The 21923-nt window shown below is 33.1% G+C and overlaps 1 protein-coding gene across 4 annotated transcripts in view; it reads right to left on the reverse strand.

The window, feature by feature from the left end:
- The window catches only part of Dpp10 (dipeptidyl peptidase like 10), a 1373287-nt gene that overhangs the window by 315887 nt on the left and 1035477 nt on the right, over window positions 1-21923 (reverse strand). For all 4 annotated transcript variants that reach the window (XM_074070578.1, XM_074070577.1, XM_074070579.1 and 1 more), the window contains exon 4: window positions 21746-21840. In XM_074070578.1, the coding sequence (XP_073926679.1) occupies window positions 21746-21840 (95 nt within the window). The remainder of the gene's footprint in view (window positions 1-21745; window positions 21841-21923) is intronic.

The raw sequence follows: 21923 nt of genomic DNA on the forward strand, positions 1-21923 counted from the left end.
ACATGAGAGTGCTGGACTGATGCTGTCCAATAGCAAATTGTATCAACTCATTCTTATTGTTATTTCTCATCTGTCAAATTTTAGGGAGCATGATTTCATAAGCATAAAATACAGTAAGTATTTTAAAACATACTATGAATATTTCAAATATTTCAGATAGCAGTATGCTTTTATTTCTTGCACAGAAAAGAAGATGGATACTAAGGACACTGCAATTCCCATATTTATAAAAAGAAGGAGAAAGATAATGATCAATACTGATATGATTTAAAATCTTAACATTTTGACATGACTTAAATTTTTATAATGAGATAGAAACTGGAAAGTAATAGTATTTTAAAGAGTAAATCTTTTTGACAGATAATCAACTTTTCATGGTTCAAAGGCTCACTTAATGTTGATTAAAATATCATTAATTTAATATTATCATTCATAGTTCCAAAGAACAGAGGGTAGTAACCAGAAGGAAATTTACTTGCACCAGATTTAATATGTTTTATATACTCCTCAATAATATCATAATTGATATTTACTTTCTTCTTTCCATTTTCTATATTGAAGTTGATTAATCACAACTTTTGTGTCTTCAAATAGTGTCATTCATGACAGATTTTGCAAATGAAAAATACAGGATGCCCAGTTAAATTTGAATATGTAATCAGTAACACATATTGTAATAAGTAAGAATATTAGCAAGTTATATAGCCACAATGTTACATGGAAAAATGGAATATGCTTTGCCTACCATATGTGAGCCTCAGTGTTTAGCACTGGAAAAAAAGAAATATTGGATAGTTATGGATATAAGTGAACTATAGCTAGATGCAAATATGCATGAATTGGTAACTTAATTTTTGAGTGTTGAAGGGAAGTATAAGAAGATCATGAGAAGGGAAGAGTCAGGAATGGTGGTGAACACCTATAATCCCAGTATTTGGCTGGTTGAGTCAAGAGAATTGTGTGTTTGAGAACTGAGGTCAGTCTGGGCAACACACTGAGACCCTGATTCAAAAAAAGAAAAGATCATGAAAAGCCCTCATGCCTCTGAAATCAATTAAGACTAAATAATTGAATGAAAGCAAACATATATGTAGGCAAATAAACCTAGTTAGATATTTGCCTGAAACCCAAGGGCATAACTTTAGTGGTGAATTAGTTTATCTAAGAAAAGTACACTAATAGCTTCTAAGCACAGTTCAGGATGCTAGTGGTTGTCCAAGGTCATCTGTTCCATTAAGGTCTTGGAAATGTAACCTCTAAATGTTTCCTCACTTTTTCAAATGAAATAAAATTATAAAGATAATCTAAAATCCATACAGACTTAATACATTCCTCCAGCCTTAAATTTAATCCAAGCACAGTCCCGATGTTTACAAAAATGCAGAAAAGAAACTAATCTTAGCATTTGTATATTTCATTAAAAAATTAAAGTTACTAATTAACATTCCTGAGAAAGTTGAGAATACAAGAAATGACATTTTCCTTTTAAAATGCAAGTTTAGTGGATGTACCAACGATCAATGAACAAGTGAAAAGAGCTTCAAAATCATTAGTAAATTAACGAAATACAAATCAAGGCCAATATCACCCCAGCAGGAATAACATCAAATATATAAACACAAGTATAGTAGAGGACGTAAAGAAATTATAACCGCTATTATCCTGCTAATAGGAAAGTAAATGCAAGCAACCTCTTTGGAAAATGATTCTGTACTTCTTCAGAATGATGTAAGAGTTACCATATGACTCATAATCCCACTCAAGAATGGAAAAATGCCTAATAAAATGAAAATCTATCAACAAAAACTTGTATAAAATGTTCAAAGCAATATTATTAATAAAAGCCAAAAAGGAGAAACAATTTAAATTTCCATTAACTTATGAGTGGATTAAAGTATGGTGTATCTATATGATGGTATTATTCACCAATTAAAAATGAAGCAATTATGTAAGCTACAACATGGATAAGCCATGAAGATATTGTGCTAAGAGTAAGAAGTTATTTAAAAAAGAAGTCATTTATTTGAAATATACAGAATATGCAAATCCATACAGTAGCAGTCATAATGGCTTGCAGAGGAAGAACTGGGCATGAAGAATGGATACGGGAGTTTGTGGCTTTCTTTTTGCTCAGTTGAAATAGTCTAAAATTAGGTCAACCTTGCACAATTCAGTGACTAAAATGTATGCATCACTGGTGAAAATTATATGTGGAATATATATCATTAAATGTTATACACATATGAACATATACATATATGCACATATTTATATGGAGAGACATATTTATTTATATATTGATCATACATCAAGAAAGAGAAATTAGTAGAAATTAAAAAAATGAAAGAGAAATTACAGAACAGTATGATGAAGTCAGAATGAGTTATTAGAATTTCCATGTTTTAAATACTTTTCTAATTGATAAAACTAAGCTTTAAATTCTGCTCTAAGTTTTCTATTAGAAAAGAGCTATAAAAATGACTAATTACAAAACTTATATTTTATATATATATTAAGAGATGAGAGACTGCTGGGTGGCTCAAGTGGTAGAGCACCTGTCCAGCAAGTGTGAGGCCCTGAGTTTGAACCCTAGTAACACCAAAAATTAAGACATGAGAGTCTCAAAACTAAGTTATTTTCTACAATGTTTAGTAAGCAATGACTTCATTCATAAATGAAATGAAATTTTTCCCTTACATTTTCATAGATTTCATGAATATTTTCCAAACTAGCAATGATAAAAAATAAAGATATGTTCTTAAGAGTTAAGTCATTGATGAGTTTTTGTTTGTTTTTTGTTTTGTTTTTGTACTAGGGTTTGAACTGAGGACCTCGCAATTTTTAGGAAGGGGCTTTACCACATGAACCAATCTCTCAGACTTTTATTACTGTGGTTATTATTTTTTATATAGGTTCTCTCATTCTGTCTTGGGACAAGGCTCATGGACCATGATTACCCTACCTGTACCCAAAAGCATAACTGGGATGACGAATTTGCACCACAACACCCAGTTTGTTGGTTGAAAAAGAATCATTTTGTCCCCCTGGCTTTAACCACCTCCCAAATAGCTATTATTACAGGTGTGAATCACCAGGCTTGTCCAGTGATACTCACTTTTAACAGAGAACTTCTTTATTGTTTGTGATCTGATGGGCTTTTGTGAGCCTAGAAATCTTTTTTTTCCTTTATAAGTTTTTTAAAAGTTAATAGAAGTTTCAGATGAGTTCATTAAGTCTCCTTTTTCTTCTACACACTCTTACAAGTCACTACAAGTCAAATATGGGAGGGTTAATATGGTGGACATGTATGTAAATGGAAAATTAAGACCTGTTGAAATTAGTCCAGGAAGGGAGGAGGGGGAATAAATGAAAATGGAGAACATGAATTTACCAGTAAGAACTTTTATAAATGTCCTTTGTAGCCCCAATACAATAAAATCTTTTGAAAAGAAGTGATACTTTCTGGAGAATATATCTATGATTAAGTCACAGATTAACTAATGTAGATAATCAGATAGATAATCAAAAGACAATCACATTTGGCTTTGAATAAGTTAATATGTTTTGGAATTTGGGAATTAATTATGTCAGCCACTTCTTTGACTATTTTAATGTTTAATTTTAACATTTGAATTGGGATTTTATACCTTAAATCCTACTTGATGTATATTCCCAACAATTTCCTAAACAGACCTTAATAGATACTTTCTTCTAGTGATGTCTTCAAACCTGGTTCTCACTCAGGATTCCCCATCTCAATAGTTAACTCAACCATCCATTAAATTACACAGCCACTTTCTCAGGAATTATTGTGGATATCATGCTCAGCTTTTAACTTTTCTTTATTTTATTTTTTACTGTCTGTCAAATCTTTTCACTTCCCTCAATCTCTATTGTCACTGTGCAAAATTCAACTTCTTACCATCTCAAGCCTAGGTCATCTACTGGTACCTACATTTGTAGACATAATAAGCTTACTGAAAACACCCTTGCTTCAAAAAACAAATCTGATCATCTTTGAAAATCAATTATTGTGAATTTATGGTGTTTCCCCTACCTACTTCTACAATCTCAGCTATCTCCCCTTCTTTATTTTACCCCAGTCACAGTGACACCCTGTAAGAGTTCCTAGTATCTTATCCCTCAGACAATTTCTTCTACCCTCAATACCTACTTTGCCTAATCAATTCCTCTTAACTCATAGTCATTAGGGAAGGTTTCTAAGTCTTCTTCAAAATAGATCAACTCAATATATTAGAAATTCTAGCACAGAAACAATGCTACTTTTAATCTCATATTCCTATACTTCACTTTTGCTTCATATCATTCATAGGTTACAAATGTGTACATATATAATTGTTAAGTGTATAACTCTCTTATTATACCACAGGAACATTATCACTGAAATCCTTCTATTTTCACTATTGTATGTTTGATAACTATTACAATATATGCAATAAAATAGGCACATCAAAAATTATTGAGTGACAAATCAATAAGTAAAATAGTATGCTTTTAACCTCCAGACTATGATAAGTTGCATTTTTAAGTTCTATGCAAATTTATTTTATATTATTATTAGTATATATTACTTGTACAAAAGGGTTTCATTGTGATAGATCCATACTTGCATACCACATACTTTGAACAAATTCACCCCATCTATACTTCTTTCTTTCTATTCTCCCCCCTTTCAAATACTTTTAAGAAGTTTCATTTCTATTTGCATACATGTGTATAAAGTACTTCAACCATATTTGCCTTACCTTTACTCTCTCCTTTCACCCTCCCTTCTCCTGCTAGTACCTACCCCCAAATAGAACCTGTTTTACATTACTGCCATTTTAGGGACTAGATTCTTCATATGAAAATGTCTTGTTTTCATTATATTCTTGTCAGAGTTTCTTCTTTGATGATAACCATTATGACTGGGGTGAGATGGATTCTCAATGCTGTTTTGATTTGCATTTCCTTTATAGCTAAGGATTTTGAACATTTGTTCATGTATTTATTGGCCATTTTACTTATTCTTTTGAAAGTTATTCAATTCATTCACCCATTTATATATTGGATTACTTGTTCTTTTGGTGTTTAATTTTTCAGAGCTCCTTATGTATTCTATATATTAATCCTTTATCAGATTAACAAGTAACTGACAAATATTTTATCCTGTTACATAGGTTTTCTTTTGATTCTGATAATTGTTTGATTTACTATCCAGAAGTGTTTTAACTTGATGCAATCCCACTATTCAACTCTTATTTTATGAAAAGCTAGGGTAAAACGCAGAAAACTATGCCTTATACCTTCAAGGTTTTCCCTATGTGTTCATCTAGAAGTTTCAAAGTCTAAGGTCTTACCTTAAGTTCTTTGATCCATTTTGAATTAATTTCTGGCAAGATGAGATATACTGCTCTACTTTCAGTCTCCTGCAGATATCCAAGTTTCCCAACACCATTTGTTGAAGTGACTGTCTTTTTTCCAATATAAGCTTTTGGTGTCTTTTTCAAAAATCAGATGACTGCAGTTATATGGGTTTATTTCTGGGTCTTCCATTCTATTCCATTGATCTACTTGACTGTTTTGGCGCCAGTAATATGCTTTTTTGTTACTATGGCTGTAAGGTATAATTTGAAGTCAGGTATTGTGATACCTCCAGCATTGATCTTTGTTCTCAGCATTGCTTTGGCTGTTTGGAGTGTTTTTGCTTTCAAATGACTTTTAGGATTGATTCTTCTTTTCTGTGAAGAATGCCATTGGAATTCAGATAAGGACTGTATTGATTCTGTGGATTACTTTTTCTAGTATGTCCATTTTCAAAATGTTAATTCTAACAATCCATGAATACAGGAGGTCTTTGGATTTTCTAGTATCTTCTTCAAATATTTTTGTCAATGTTTTATAGAATTTTGTTATAAAGGTTTATGCTAAGTATTCAGTTTTTTGTGATTATTGTAATGTGATTATTTCTTGATTTCTTTTTCAGTCTGTATATTATTGATATATAGAAAAGCTAAAAATTCTTGTATGTTAATTTGTATCTTGCTCCTTTGCCAAAAGTGTTTATCAGATATGAGATTTTTGATGGAGTCATTATACTTTTAAGCAGAGGATCATATAATCTGTAATAGGGATAATCTGACTTCTTTTCCTATTTGCAATCCATTTATCTCTCTCTCTTACCTTATTTATCTGGATAAGAATTTGAACTATATTGAATAATTGTGGAAAGAGAAGAAACATTTGTCTCATTCCTGAACTTAAAGAAAATGGTTTCAGTTTTTCCCCATTTAGTATGATGTTGACTATAGGCTAACCATATATAACATTTATTATGTTGTGTTCCTTCAATTTTAGTTTCTTCAAGGCTTTTATCATGAAGGGATATTGAATTTTCTTGAAGGCTTTATCTGCATCAACTGAAATAATCAATTTTTTCCTTTATTCTATTTGTGTGTTATATTACATTAATTGATTTATGTATCTTGAACCATTCTTGAATACCTGGAATGAAACAAACTTGATCATGGTTTATGATCTTTTTATTTATTTATTTATTTTATTGATTTTTTTTTTAAGTTCCTTTTTTCATATGTGCATACAATGATTGGGTCAATACTTCCCTCTTCCCCCCACCTCCTCCCTTTCTTCCCATTCCCTCGCTTCCAAGCAGATACTGTTTTGCCCTTATCTCTAATTTTGTTGAAGAGAGAGTATAAACATTAATAAGGAGGACCAGGGGTTTTTGCTAGTTGAGGTAAGGATAGCTACATAGGGAGATTCCTAGTTTTGCTTCCATGTACATATGTATTACTTTCCAAGTTGATTCTTCTCAAATTAAACTTTTATGATCTTTTTAATATGCTGAAAAATTTGGTTTGGGAATTTTACTTGGAATTTTTGTGTCTATGTTCAACAGAGAATTGGTCTATAATTTTTATCAGAGAATTGGTCTATAATTTTATTTTTCTTTCTTTTTTTCTTTTCTTGTCAAATTCGTATCCAGTTTGGGTATCAGAGTAATACTGGCTTCATAGAATGAGTTTGGCAGTGTTCCTTCCCTTTCTGTTTTAAGGACTAATTTGAAGAGCTTTTGTGTTAGTTCTTTAAAGGTCTGGTAGAACTCAGCAGTGAATCTGTCCAGTACAGGGTTTTTTTTTTGTTGTTGGGAGACTATTTATGCTTCAATTTTATGCTTGTTACACAGTTGTTTAAATGCTCTTGGCTCAATTTACATCTAGAGACTTACCTGTTTTTTCTAGATTTCACAAGTTATATGAATATAGGTTTTCAAAGTTTTCTCTAATCCTTTGGATGTCATGGTAGTTGAAGTGATATTCCCTTTTTCTCCTACAATTATATTAATTTGGATCTTCTTCCTTTTTCATTTGGTTTATATGGCTAACAGTTTGCCAATGTTGTTTATCTTTTCAATAGCCAATGTTTTGATTATTATTTTAGTCTCTATTCATTAATTTCTGTTCCAATATTTATTATTTCTTTTCATCTACTGGTTTTGGGTTTCACTTGTTCTTATTTTTATAAGTGCTTGAGATGTATCATTAGTGTGTTTCAGTCTGAGAATTTTATGTCTAGTGGTGCTTCCTTTATGAAACTGGGTGCTCTGACAATTAATATGTGTATGTTTACAATAGTTAAAAACTCCTGATGGATTATTCCCTTTATCATTATGAAATGACCTTCTTTGTCTATTCTAATTTTTATTTGAAGAATGCTTCATCAGATATGAGTATGGCTACTCCTGCTTTCTTTCAAGCTGTGTTTTCTTGGAAAATCTTTTACCAGCCTTTCACTTTAAGCTTGGGTTTGTCTTTGACACTGGGATGTATTTTTTGTAGGAAAAAAAGTGGTTGGGTCTTGTTTTTTAATTCTGCCTGGCAGTCTGTATCTTTTGGTGAGAGAATGCAGACAATTAGCATTCAGAGAATTATTGAAAGGTATAGTAATTCCTGCCATTTTGTACTTCTATAGTCTTTTCTTCCCTACTCCTCATTTGTTTATCTGCTCATTTTGTGAGATTTACTTTTCCCTTGTTTTAATGGTGTGTTTATCTCCCTCCTCTGTGTGCAGAATTCCTTTGCGTATCTTCTGCCATAGGTTAGTGTTCATGAATTGCTCCAGGTTTTGTTTATCATAAAAGTTTTATTTCTTCTTTAACTATGAAGGTTAGCTTTGCTGGGAAGAGTAATCTAGTTTGGCAGTTATTCTCATTCAGATCTTGAAATTCATTGAACAAGGCTCTCTTTGCTTTTAAATTTTCTGTTGAGAGATCTGTTCTTATTGTGATGAATTTTCTTTATAGGTGACTTGGTGTTTTTCCCTTGTAGCTTCCAAAATTATTTCCTTGTTCTATACACTTATTATTTTATTTATCATGTGACCTGGGGTCATTTGCTTCTGATGTTTTCTGTTTGACCTCTTATATCTGAATGGTTATTTCTTCTCAAGTTTTGGGAAGTTTTCTGGTATTACTTTATTGACTGTGTCTCCTGTGTCTTTAGCTTGCACTTCTTTTATGCCTGTGATTCATATGTTTTGTTTATTAATGGTGTCCCAGAGTTGTTGCATGTTCCATTCATGCCTCTTCATTCTTTTTTCTTTATCTTCACCTAATTTTTCTGTTTTTATCTACCGTATCTTTAGGCCCCAGTTTTCTGTATTCCAGTTGATCCAGTCAGTGGAGAAACTTCCAACTAAATTTTCTGCTTGACTTGTAGAGCATTTCATTTCATCAACTTTCAATTTGATTTTTTTCAGGATTGTTATACCTTCTTTGAATTCCCCTTTCATGTCTTGCATTGTGTTATTTATTTCATTTAGCTGGTTATTTGTGTTCTCTTTGAATTCATTTTGCTCTTTATTTCTATTCTCTTTTAATTCATTGAGGTATTTGTGCATGTCCTCTTTAATTTTATGTATCTTTCTTTGATTTTAATATCTAAAATTTCATCCACTTCACTATATCCTTCACATTCTTTAACATGTGACCAATGACTTTCTGGAGTGCCATATTCCTTTATTTTTCACATTTCTTGTCTTTCTGGGTTGAGATTGACTCATCTGAATTTATGTCATTTGTTGGAGGTTTTAATTACCTTAAATCTTTCATTTGAATTATTCTCTATATTCTTGAAGGACTATAGAGTAGTAGTGTTGATGTGCCATTTCTCACCACAGGCCTGGTAGTATAATTCAGTAATAATAATTTCACTGATTTAATACCAAATCATATATTTACGTGGAACAAAAATAAGTGGCAACACCCTCTTACCACAAATCACATAATATACGAAAGGGACTAGTGTTCTTCTATGGTATAGTAGGAAGTCAGAACTTACTTGTGTAGGATTTTAAAATTAGTAAAATACAATTAAGAATGAATAAAGAAATAAGATGAAAGAAAATGGGAAGAAGTGTATGGACTAAAGATAAAATAATTGTGCACATGAATATAGTTTAGTTATTGTGGAAAATGATGCTACAAGTCAGGTAATGCAAAAAGTCAGAAAAATGAAGAATAGTAAAAAAAGAGGTAGAACAAACTACAAATAAAAAATTATGAAAGAGAAATAGAAAAAAAGTCAGTTTTCTTCCTTGCTGAGAAGACTATGTGACTGCTGAGCTCTATGAATACAATGGATGCTCGCCTCCAATCTCAGGTCCTCAGCTTTCGGTCTTCAATTTTTCTTTTGTGTTCATGCACATGTCCACAACTAGTCACAGATTGCACAGGATTCCCTCTGAGTGCAGCCTGATCGCAGTGTTCTGTGGTCAGTTCTATGATGATATCCCCAGCTCTGATCCAGGGATGGAAGCTGGAATGAGATGGGAATTGTACTGTGGAGTAAAAGCAATAAGCAGTGTTTGGGCCACTCAGCCAGGGTTCTGGTGAGGGTAGGACAGTTCCAGGTTGTGAAGTAGCAGCTGATGGTGGATGGAGGGATCTCCATGAACTAGGAGGTCATGCAAAACTCTGTCAAGTGTGCCTGCTCTTGAAGCTCACAACTTGCCCTTCACAGTCATCCAGTGGCAGCTCCAGCTTATCCACAGTGAGCTATTCCCTTTTCTACTTAGGCCTCTGGCTTGATATTTCATTTGTTGCATGACGGGAAAATAGCTCTTGTCACTTGTGTATATGGATGTACCACTGGGTTAGAAGGTGAGTTTATGGCTGTAGAAATTGGTTAGCTTAATTCTATGTCCACCTTTTGCCCTGGATAGGGGACCTAGGTGACTAAGTGTCTTCCATCCAATCACCTGATCTTCAAGCAAGACATGATGACCTCTAGTCAGCCTGCATTGCCACGAGTCTGGGTGCTGGATTGTACAGAAGACGTAGGGATATAGATGGCAAGAGGGAACTCCTCCAGGCTTGATAGCTTCCATGCCTGCCTTTTGCCCTGGGCAAGGGACACTAAGTGCTGAGTGTCTTCTACCTAAACACTGTATGGAGCAAGATGTGGTGGCCTCTGGAAGCCTGCCTTGTCAAGAGTTTCTCTTAGGCAGTTGTATTTACATATACATCCTGGGTTTGGTCTCAGGCCTAGGAATGTAGTGAATTAGAAGAGACTCTGCTGGATTTGCTCACTTCCATACCCACCCTTTGCCCTGGGCAGGGGTACCTAGTTGCCAGTCTTCTGATCTGTGGTCAGGGCAAAGCTTTCCAGCTTGTGCTCAGCCCTCTATGCAGTTCTTTGGTATACAATGTAGGTTCTTGCCAGAAACAAAACAAAAGAGACAAATAGACAAATTTTTAAATAGGCTAAAATAGTAGAGAGGTGGAGAAGATCTGTTCCTGCTTCAGTGGGCAGCTCTGGGCTCTGCCAAAGCAAAGTTTTTCTTTCTTTTGTTTTGTTTTTTTTTTATATAGAGCTCTCAGATTGGAGTTTTTTAAATTTTCTCTAGCCACTATCTGTCTAGTCTTTTACTCATCTCCTTCTTTGGCTCACTACCTTGCCTGCCTTTCTTTATAGCCATGTACCAGAGATTTTATTTCTGGTTCATGGAATGCAGAAAAGTGTTGGCTATCTGCAATTTGGATCATGCATCCTTTATGCAAATTTATTAATTTCAAGTCTTTTTACAGCCACATATTTAAAAAAAGTATTCTAAAAACATATTAGTTGGTATGTATATATACCAACTAACCAACTAACCACTAAATAGTTTTTACTGTCAAAATTAGTTGACTCATATAGAATTGTTTGGTTAAAAGTCCAGGAGACAATGTCGATTCTTGTATTCCCAGCAGGTTCAAACACTGTAAACAAAGCCATATAGTCAGATGCTATCTCCAAAAATACCATGACACCTCTGCTCTTCCCCTCCTCCAGCACTACCACTATAGTTCAAGGCCATTGCGTTCTCTGCACAGTTTCAGTGGCCTTCAAAGTGGTCTCACAGCTACTTTAAAATCCCTGTGATGTATTCCTAATGTAACAGAGAGTGTCCTTTTAATATATGACTCATATATTGGCACTTTCTTTCTTTAAAGTGTACATACTGCTAACAAAAGAAAACCTTGACCTACAAAACTCAACATACTCTTTTCCCAAGTTATCCCACTGTGTTCATCTTGTACCAATGCATACCTCCCACTATTTATATATGCTCTCTTCTTGGGATAGATCAATACTGTTCACCTCCTAGGTTACTATTATTGTAGCCTAATAGTAACTCTGCAACCTGGACTTAAAATGTACTCCTTCCAACCTTGTGGACCTTCCCTGAGTACTAATCATTCTCTAGCCTTCATCAGATGTTATTTTCTATGAGGATTTATACTAGCTGAAATTTTAATGTATTATTGAATATTTATTGTTGGTCTGACAAACTTCTTTTATTCACCACAGTATTCTCAGACTCTGGAATATTATGTGATAAATACCAGGGGTTTAGTAAACAGCAAATTTATTAACCAACTAAGAAGACATAATGAGTCATTTCAACAATGGAGCATTATAAAGATGAAGAGATAGAAAGCTCTCTACAAGTTTTCAAGAGAAAGAACTTCAAATTTAAACTAGATTATTTCTTCCAGACTTATCAAGGGATAGAAGAAAGAGAAGCAGAATGGTATTTCACAGTAATAGATGATGTTTGGTGGTGGTGTGTGTGAACATATGTGTGTACACAGAAACAGATGCTGTTTGGTGGTGGTGGTAGTGTCTGTGTATGCAAAATATAATCAAGGTTGTCTCCCTTTGTTCCCATAGGCAATATTTCCATAACAATTGAAGGTATTTGAATAAAAAAATGATTGAATAAGTGGAGGTAATAGTGATTGAGATATTTATTTAAATATGTTTAAAACAAATATGGTGGTTTCAGTCAAGTTAAAGCAATTGGAATAACTAAAACCACATTTATCTTTTTTCCCTTTTACAATACATTACATAAAATTTTTTCTTGATTAGTTGTAAGAAAAACAGTCTAATTAATAGATAAATCAATAGAATGATATATAGAGAGGTATGAGGTATACATACAAACATCTGTCTTTCCTGACTGACTTAAGTAAAAAACTACTGAAACTCATAACATATAAAATATGAAAGGATTGCAATGTAATTTTACATTTCAAAAAGATTTTGTAAATAAAGTATACAGGTATATTTAAAGCAACACTGTATTAGGAGTTAAGCAAGACATTTTTAGTCTCAAAACTGCACTACATGTATTGAGCAACTCCATTCTTCTGAGTCTCAAGTTCTTTTTAAACTGCAGTGGAAAACAGAGAGAAAGCATTCCAGAAACATGATACACTGTCATTGTCACTTAATGCTTGCCAAAAATTGAACTTCCTCCAATGCTCATACATGTATCGCAAGGAGACTAAAATATGAATTTATTAGATTTCAACTGTACTATTAAAATATCAGCATTCAGAAGGTTCATGAATGCATGATTTTATATCAAAAGAAGCTACACAAACTGAAATACCATAAAAAGCCAAAAAGGAGAAAAAGATTGTGTCATTAGCTTCAAAATCGTCAAAAGTCCCTTGAAAATGTGTTTTCTTGAATTCCACTATAAAAGCACAAATCTGGGTTTTTTATCCTATATTTAAATTCACCTTTAACTTACTTTTTAACATTATTTTAATTGACAAATCACAAATTTATATATTTATGGTACAATGTGATGTCTTGATAGTTATGTACAACATGGAATGATTAAATAAATCTAATCAATATATCTATCACCACACTTATCTCACTTACTCATATTTTTTATAGTAAGACATTTGAAATTTTCAGTAATTTTGAAATATACATTGTTAAAGACAATGTATATTTGCTGTGAAACAGACCTTAAAACTTATTTTCCTGTATAACTAAAACTTCATGTCCTTTGGCTGAAAGCTTTTAAAATTTCTAATTAGCTCTCCATGACTGAGAGTTAACCATATACAAAATTATTCAGTAGGAAAATGAAGCGCAGAGCTATCCATCAGATGTTCAAGGGTGTGTAACTATAGCCTGAAATTACTTAAATTAGATTGATTGGGTCTGGTACACATCAGAGTGCTGACCTCTTAGGAAGTCAAATTCCAAAACAATTATAATTACTGCAATTGCAATAAAGTGCCCTCTTATTATACTGTAGAATTTTATCTGACATACACTACCAGTCCCAAAAAGACCAAATGAGGATCTTTATAAAGATAAATACTGGAATTTCATTGAACAAACATGAATACATATTAGACATGGCTGAAACAAATGTTTTGTTGAAAATTTTAAGCAGGAGATTTCTAATAGTAAAAAAAAAGTGAAATTTATGTTAACATTTTGTTTCTATTCAAGGAAGAATTTTATATGTAATTTAGATAACTTTAGTTCCTGTCACAGATGGAACAGATATCTTACTAAAAATTATTCTTAATAGCTAAATATAACTATAGTTGTGGATATATTAGTAACAAAGAGCATTACCAAGAACAAAAAAGATAACACCACCTAAGATATCCTGTTCTCATGAATAAATATACTAGTACATTTACTTTCTAGATCACTCTCAATGGTAATTTAGGGCAAAAGATATGGCGTTGTCTATTTTGGCTCCATTTTCACCTAAGGAGATCTCTCTGAATAACTGTGTGGAACCACAAGGGAATTATGTCATATATTTACAAATACATGGAAACAATGAAGATTCTCACATTCAAAATTAGGTCTGTGCCTGAGTAGGTTTCAAGGGTAAGGATTAGAAATTCTCTTGCTAATTTTTCTCTTTTGATGAACATACCATTTATTTTTATTTATTTATTAATTTTTTAATCATTTTTACATTTACTCACATGTGTATACATTGTTTGGGCAACCTCCCCCCACACACACTTTGGAGCACAACCTGTTCTGCCCTCTTATTCTCCACTTTTGTTGAAGGGAAAGCATAAGAGATAGTAAGAAAGATACAGCATTTTTGCCAATTTGATATAAAGATAGCTATACAGAGAGATTCCTAGTGTTGCTTCCATTTACATGTGTGTTACAACCCACATTGATTCATCTCCACCAGACCTCTTCACTACTTCGTAGTCTCCTTCCCATAGTGGCCTCTGCCAGTCTAAGATTACTGTATTTGTTTCTCTATAGTGAGCAAATCAGCCACATTCAAGTTTTAGGTTTCTTTCCCTTTCCCTCTTTCTCCAGTGTGCATTCTCCCCTTAGTGTGAAACCTATGTCCAATAATATTACTGTATTTGTTTTAGGTCTATAATCCCCATATGAGGAATAACATTGCAATTTTTGGCCTTCTGAGCATGGCTAATTTTGCTTAAGATGACGTTGTACAGTTCCATCCATTTACTTGTGAATGTCAAAATTTCATTCTTCTTTGTGACTGAATAAAATACCACTGTGTATAAATACCACATTTTCTTAACCCATTCACTGATAGTGGGGCATCATGGCTGTTTCCGTAGCTTTGCTTGAATAGTTCTGCAATAAACATGGGTGTGCAGGTGCCTTTGTAATAAATTAAGTCACATTCCTTTGGGTATATCCCTAGGAGTGGTATTGCTGGATCATATGGCAGATCTATGTTTAGTTTTTTAAGAATCCACCATATTATTTTCCAAAGTGGTTGTACTAGCTTACATACCCATAACCAGTATATGAGGATTCCTTTTACCCCCACAGCCTTGCCAACATTTGTTGTTGGTGGTGTTCCTAATGATAGCTATTCTAACAGGAGTGAGGTGGAATCTTAGTGTGGTTTTGATTTGCATTTCCTTTATGGCCAGGGATAGTGAGCATTTTTTCATGTGTTTTTTTGGTCATTTGGACATATTCCTTTGAAAAAGTTCTGTTTATTTCAGTTGCCCACTTCTTTATTGGTTCATTGATTTTGAGGGAGTTTAGTTTTTTTGAGCTCCCTGTATACTCTGGTTATCAGTCCTTTGCCTGATGTATAGCTAGCAAATATTTTCTTCTTCTCTGTGGATGGTCTCTTCAATTTACAGACCATATCTTTTGTTGTGTAGAAGCTTTTTAATTTCATGTATTCCCATTTGTCCATCCCTCCTCTTAGTTTCTGGGCCACTTGAGTTCTACTGAGGAAGTCCTTGCCTATATACCATGATTCCAGAATATTCTCTGCTCTTTCCTGTACTAACTGAAAGGTTTCAGGTCTGATATTAAGGTCCTCCATCTACTTTGAGTAGATATTAGTACAGAGTGGTAGGCATGGAACTAGTTTCAGCTTTCTGCAGAGAGAGAACCACTTTTCCCAGTAACCATTTATTGAAGAGGCTGTCTTTTCTCCATTGCTTGGCAACTTTGTCAAAAATAAGGTGGGCATAGTTGTGTGGATTCATATCTATATCCTCTATTCTGTTCCACTGGTTTTCATATATATATTTTGCCAGTACCATGCTGCTTTTAGTGCTATGGCTCTGTAGTAGTATAGTTTGGAAGTCGGGTATTGTGATACCTCCAGCATTGTTCTTTTTGCAGAGTATTGCCATGGCTATTTGCAGTCTTTTGTGTTTCCAAATGAACTTTAGGGTAGCTTTTTTAATATTTGTAGTGAATGCCATTGGGATTTTGATGGGAATTTTGCTGAACATGTAGATTGCTTTTGGTAGTATAGTCATTTTTACTATGTTGATTCTGCCAATCCATGAGCATGGGAGATCTTTCCACCTTCTGTAGTCTTTGATATCTTTCTTCAGTAGTTTGTAGTTCTCCTTGTAGAAGTCATTTACATCCTTTGTTATGTTTACTCCTAGGTATTTGATTTTTTTGAGGGTCTTGTAAATGGAATTGTTTTCCTATGTTCTTTCTCAATTTGTTCATTTTGGTGTATAGAAGGCTACTGATTTTTGTAAGTTGATTTTGTATCCTGCTACATTGTTAAAGCTGTTGTAGTGACTAGAAGTTTTGAGGTGGAATTTTCTGGGTCTTTGAGGTATAAGATCATGTCATCTGCAAATAGGGATACTTTGACTATTTCTTTACCTATTTGTATTCCTTTTATTTCTTCTTCTTGCCTAATTGCTCTGGCTAAGAGTTCCAGGACTATGTTGAATAAGAGTGGGGATAGGGGGCATCCTTGTCTTGTTCCTGACTGTAGGGGAAATGGTTTCTGTTCTTCCCCATTAATGATGTTGGCTGTAGGTTTGTCATAGATAGCCTGACCAAACCTTTTAAATATATGCTAGAATTGATTTTACATGTACACTACTTACAGAAAATTTTGAACAAGTTAAATATTTGTGATAGGTTCAATGTCTTTTTCCTTATATAGAAAAAATACTGTAAGCTTCACTGAAAAATATGACTCCATTTATTTCCCTGAATGAATGTATATGGTATGCATAAAGTTACATCCCTCTTTAACACTAGAATTTGGAAATTAAGTAAATACAATGTCATTTTCAAAATCAATAATGTGAATGTAAAAATGTTTTAGTATTTCTATGGTGGATGTAAAAGTAAGAGAAGGATGGGTAGTTCCAACAGTACAGAATGGTAACTACCACAGTGAAAGGAGGGTTCTGCATAAGCTAAAGACAGTGGGTCCATGCTGGCTGGAGTCCATGGCTGTTAGTTAAACAAGGGCAATCACTTCCTGGTCAAAAGAATTAGCAACCGAATGAGTGCTAATAACTTATCTGAACAAAAATATCTCAATTAGAAACATCCCCAAAGGATTATATGGAAACATGGGTCATTCTCTTACCCTACACCTGGCAATAGAGGAAAGAGAGCAAGCCAAGGTCAAATGATTCTGGATCATGCATGTTGTTCCTTTTGTTCCTTTATACAAGGCTCTCCTTAAAGGAAGACATGTTTTTCAAGCTAATGAAACTGAAGGCAACTTCAATAACTTCCTAAGGTAACTGAAACTTAAGATCTCCCTTATAATTTACCCATTTAAGACCTTACAATTTGCCTCTCTGTCTAAAGCAATGTTTTTCAAATTTGACAATGCTAGCATTTCTGGGTGGATATGTCTGTCTTGTGAGGGGCTGCTCTTTGCATTGTGAGATGCTCATTCTTGGTCTCTACTCATTACAATCCCACTCCAAGTCCCTCATTGATGGTTCAGGACAATCAAAACAATCTTGAGAGCTTCAAAATACCTCTTGGGCACAAAAAATCATTTCTGGTTTAGAACTACTTGTCTAAAAGAAAAAAATGAAACTGTCAAGAGCACGGCAATACTCATGAGTGTATAGTTACTGGGGATTCCCTGGTTAATCAATATTAGTTACACTGCTGCTATCAGTCAATATTGGGAAGAACACATATACTGCTAAGGCTATCCACTTAAAAAAAGTAACAAATTCTGCATGACCATAGTCAACGTATGAGGTAATATGACTAATAAGAATCTTTCAATAACCTGTTTTCAACTCAAATTTTACAAGATCAAACATTGGATGCTTTTATACATCAATTCTTTATTTGTACTGCTGTGCTTTGGATTTTTTACTTTGGTTTGGTTTGTTTGCCTGCTTCTGCAAGTGTCCTATTTTCTCAAGAAAAATTCAGAAAACTTTCTAGATTTTGTGGTAGTATAAAGAGTTATATCCAGATGCTGGGGTTAATGCTCAGAGGAGTGCTTGCCTATAATGCACAAAGACCTAGGATGGATTTCTAGCAACATATACACACACACGCACACACACACACACACACACTATATCAATCACCCCCAAATAGTGAATGGTACAACAAATAAGTCATCCAACAAAATCATAACAATTATAATGGTATACAAGGCCACTAATGCTATCGATATATGACAAATCATTATTCATGTGCTGAAACTAGTGAATCTTATTATTTTTGATGGCCAATAGACAGTTAACCAAAAAATGAAGAGCTAATATTTTTCTTGAATTCATTCAAGAAATATATGAATTTCTCATCTCTGTTTTACACTATTTTTACAGAATATACTCAAACACATATTTTTTAGAGATTTAAGATTATATTATTATCTCTCAATTATTGTTTTCCACATTAGTATATGAACTTAAAAATGTCTTAATAGTATTTAAGTAGATGGGATTAGACACATTTCCAACTCCTTTCTAATTTCAAAAAGTGGTTTCAATAATTTATGGCTGCTGGTATTGCTTGCTGAGACCACCAGTGATATTCAAATTATTGATAGCAGAAAGAATGCTGCTAATACTTATAAAACATTTCTTTATTATGTCATTGTGAGTGAACATTTGTCTGAAGTAGTTCTGGCTTTAGGAGATAACATTTCTTAACACTTAAAAATGATTAAAAACAGTTTGGGGGCTAAATCATTTCCGTATTTAGAGTTTTGTGCTTTTTAATCCCCTCCTTGACTAACAATTCACCTAGCTTCAATTCAAGAGTACCTCAAGAAAACTGTTTCATGAGTTTAGTTATTTCTGTTTTATTTTTGATAGCTAAGCCCAATATTACTCTTGTGTACAGAGTCTTCTAATCATGATTATATAAACCAAAATAACCAGCAATCATATTTTAAATGTGGCTAAGCTACAAAGTAACAATATGATATTAAATTATCTTAATCTTAAAAATAAATTGGCAGTTACAATTTAGCATATTCTGTCTTACAAAAATCTGGCCATTTTGTTATACATATTTATCCATAACATTTCTCAATTGATTTGGTACACTTTTATTACAAGGCTTTTTTAGTGATTTGCTCCAATTAATTATCAGTAAACTATTTATAATTATTGAAAGAAAAATCTGTAATATGAATAAAATTATTTTTTATTGTGCTGTGGATACATTGTGACAATTACAAAGGTTCTCATAATATATCAAATACATCATACTTGAATTCACCCCCTCCACCATTCTCCATTATTCCCCCCATTCCTAGAATAGTTTCAACAGGTATCATTCTTTCCATTTTCATACACTGTACACAGCATTTGCTTCATAAGAGTAGAATTATTATCATCTGGTAAGAGATTTTTTTCAACTAAATGGCTAAGGAGAGACAATAAATAAAAATATTAGCCTCATATAAGCTTTAAAAATACAAATGTATTTATCAGTACTATTTTGTGAGGAAATAATTAAACAAGTTATTCTCAAATCATCTTGAACTCTGGTAAATTGTAGCTTTGGTATCAGGTTTGGGTTAACCAGTTGCAAATATATTCCCTCTTCCACTCCCTTAGCTCCTGTCCTTCCTTTGAATCTGACACTCCTAAGACTTATAAGTTGTTTAATTATCTGCATTGTGACATTAATGTCTTTAGGGAGCTTACGAATCTTAGAAGATTCAATATGTTACAATATTTGCACAATATAACTGTGGTAATTAAAAATTATGACCAACTTAAAAGAGAATAGAAATAGACTTCAACAGGGTTTTAAAAGATTAAATGCACATATATAAAGATAAAGCAGCATGAATTAGCACATGGAGAAAACTGTAAGGAGATTGTGGTGGTATGTGCTACCAACAAAAGAAGTTACATGTCTTTTGGCATGTAAGGAGTCTTAAAAACAATGAATACATGGTGAAAAGAAAAAAAAATTGTGATCATAAGAAAAAATTCACTAATCTGCATAGGGGAGTAATCACTAAGAAGTAGTCACATAATAGAATATTCACACACTGAGTATTTATACCTAATTTGAGTGCTTGATTGTTGGAAACCTATAATCTCCACAGAAAATTTTTATCTAACAATGAAGGAAACAAAAGTGAAAATGCACTTAAGTTTGGCCCCCAAACTAATTTATGGAAAAATCAACTCACATGGACTTCAATGAAGATATCACTAACATATCCTCTTTTCATTACCAAGCCTTAGGTTCTACTTCCTGTCCTATTTTCCTGCTCAAAGCTTCTTTTCCACTGATGACAATCTCTCTCCATGACTTGCTATCCTCATCTCTAGTGCCACTTGGAACCATCCAGTGATGAAATAATCAATATTGCTCTGCACCATTTATTATAATTTTTATACAGTTACTATTATCTCCCCAAAGAAAATCCTTTTTCTCAGTATGTAAGCAATCTGCCTTATCTATTTCTGCTATCTCACAAGTACCAAAAAGTGATATAAATACAGTAATTGTTATTGGAATACCTGTGAATTAACTGTTAGAATAAAAACAAATTTGTCATTATTTCTGTTACTTAATAATATAATTATTTATTAATGTATAGAAGCTGATTGATTAAATTTAGCCAGACAGATGTACACAAATATAGCCACCTCAAAATTTCAATGACCATTTTTTCTTAACCTACAAAAACTAAACAGGAAAAGGTTCTTAGTCCATCTCTTCCACTCAGGAGAGAAGAACTCCCAGTTTCCAAAGTAACCTATTAGAAATGAGGACAGTTTTAGAGAATTTTACTATTCTAATAAAATATCTGTACTGAATGTACAAGTGGGAATAATTCTTTTAAGTAGACAATTTTTTTGCTTTATTTTGTATGGAAGGTCTTGTGAGGACTTATACTATATTTTTTCTATGTTTCATGAACACATCTAATAGGCATATATTGAATCTTTGATTATGTGTCAGTGAGCACTATTTTTCAACATTGCTTGGTAACTACATTTTGCAATATTTAATCACTATAACTTACTTGACAGGTGATCACAGCTAAGTGTCTTTAATCATAAGGGAACAGTATTTACCAGAATGACAATGGCCATATTCTCTTAAAGAACAAAATAAATATATTCAGTCATTTGAGCACAGTTGAGTAAGAAGTGAATGATTTGTGAGAGTGAAAGTGGTCCTGATAACATCCTCAACTTCAAAAGTAAAATACATTTAATTATAGCAAAAAGCTAGTTACAGAAAGCCTTTCAACCTAATCTGGAAAAATTGCAGAGTTAGAAAGAAGTCAGGAAGCATGAAAAGTAAAAGGTGTGTGGAGGAATAAGTTAATGATATCTTGGACAAATTAACAATTTTCTTTTAATCTTGGTACTTATATGACTAAACTTATATAGAAAATATCAGAGAATGTGTTCATTGTAAGTAGCTATTATTCCTAGAAATATTTGCACACTTACTAAAAAGGGTAAATGGGAAGAGAATGAAGCAAACGGTGATGGGTACTTTCTATGAATAGATGTCTGATGTCAATGATATTCCAATTCTAATCTTCCACCTGAGATGCCTTCACAAGCTGGAGCAAAATAATAGAAAGTTAAAGTGTATCTAGAGAGCATACTGAACAGTACTAGAGTCTATAAAACAGTTAATTATTCATTACTTACAAATGTTGTGTTTTCCAACAATAACGTTGTAGCATTTGTTTCTATATTCAGTTTAATGACATGTCCATTCTCGCTTTTATACACCACATCTGTATCTGCAACAACAAAGACATTAACAATTGACAAATACATTTTCTAGGTAATGTAATAACTGTAGAGGACAAAATGTTCACAAACA

This window comes from Castor canadensis, chromosome 4 (assembly GCF_047511655.1).
Source record: "Castor canadensis chromosome 4, mCasCan1.hap1v2, whole genome shotgun sequence".
Taxonomy (NCBI): Eukaryota; Metazoa; Chordata; class Mammalia; order Rodentia; family Castoridae; genus Castor; species Castor canadensis.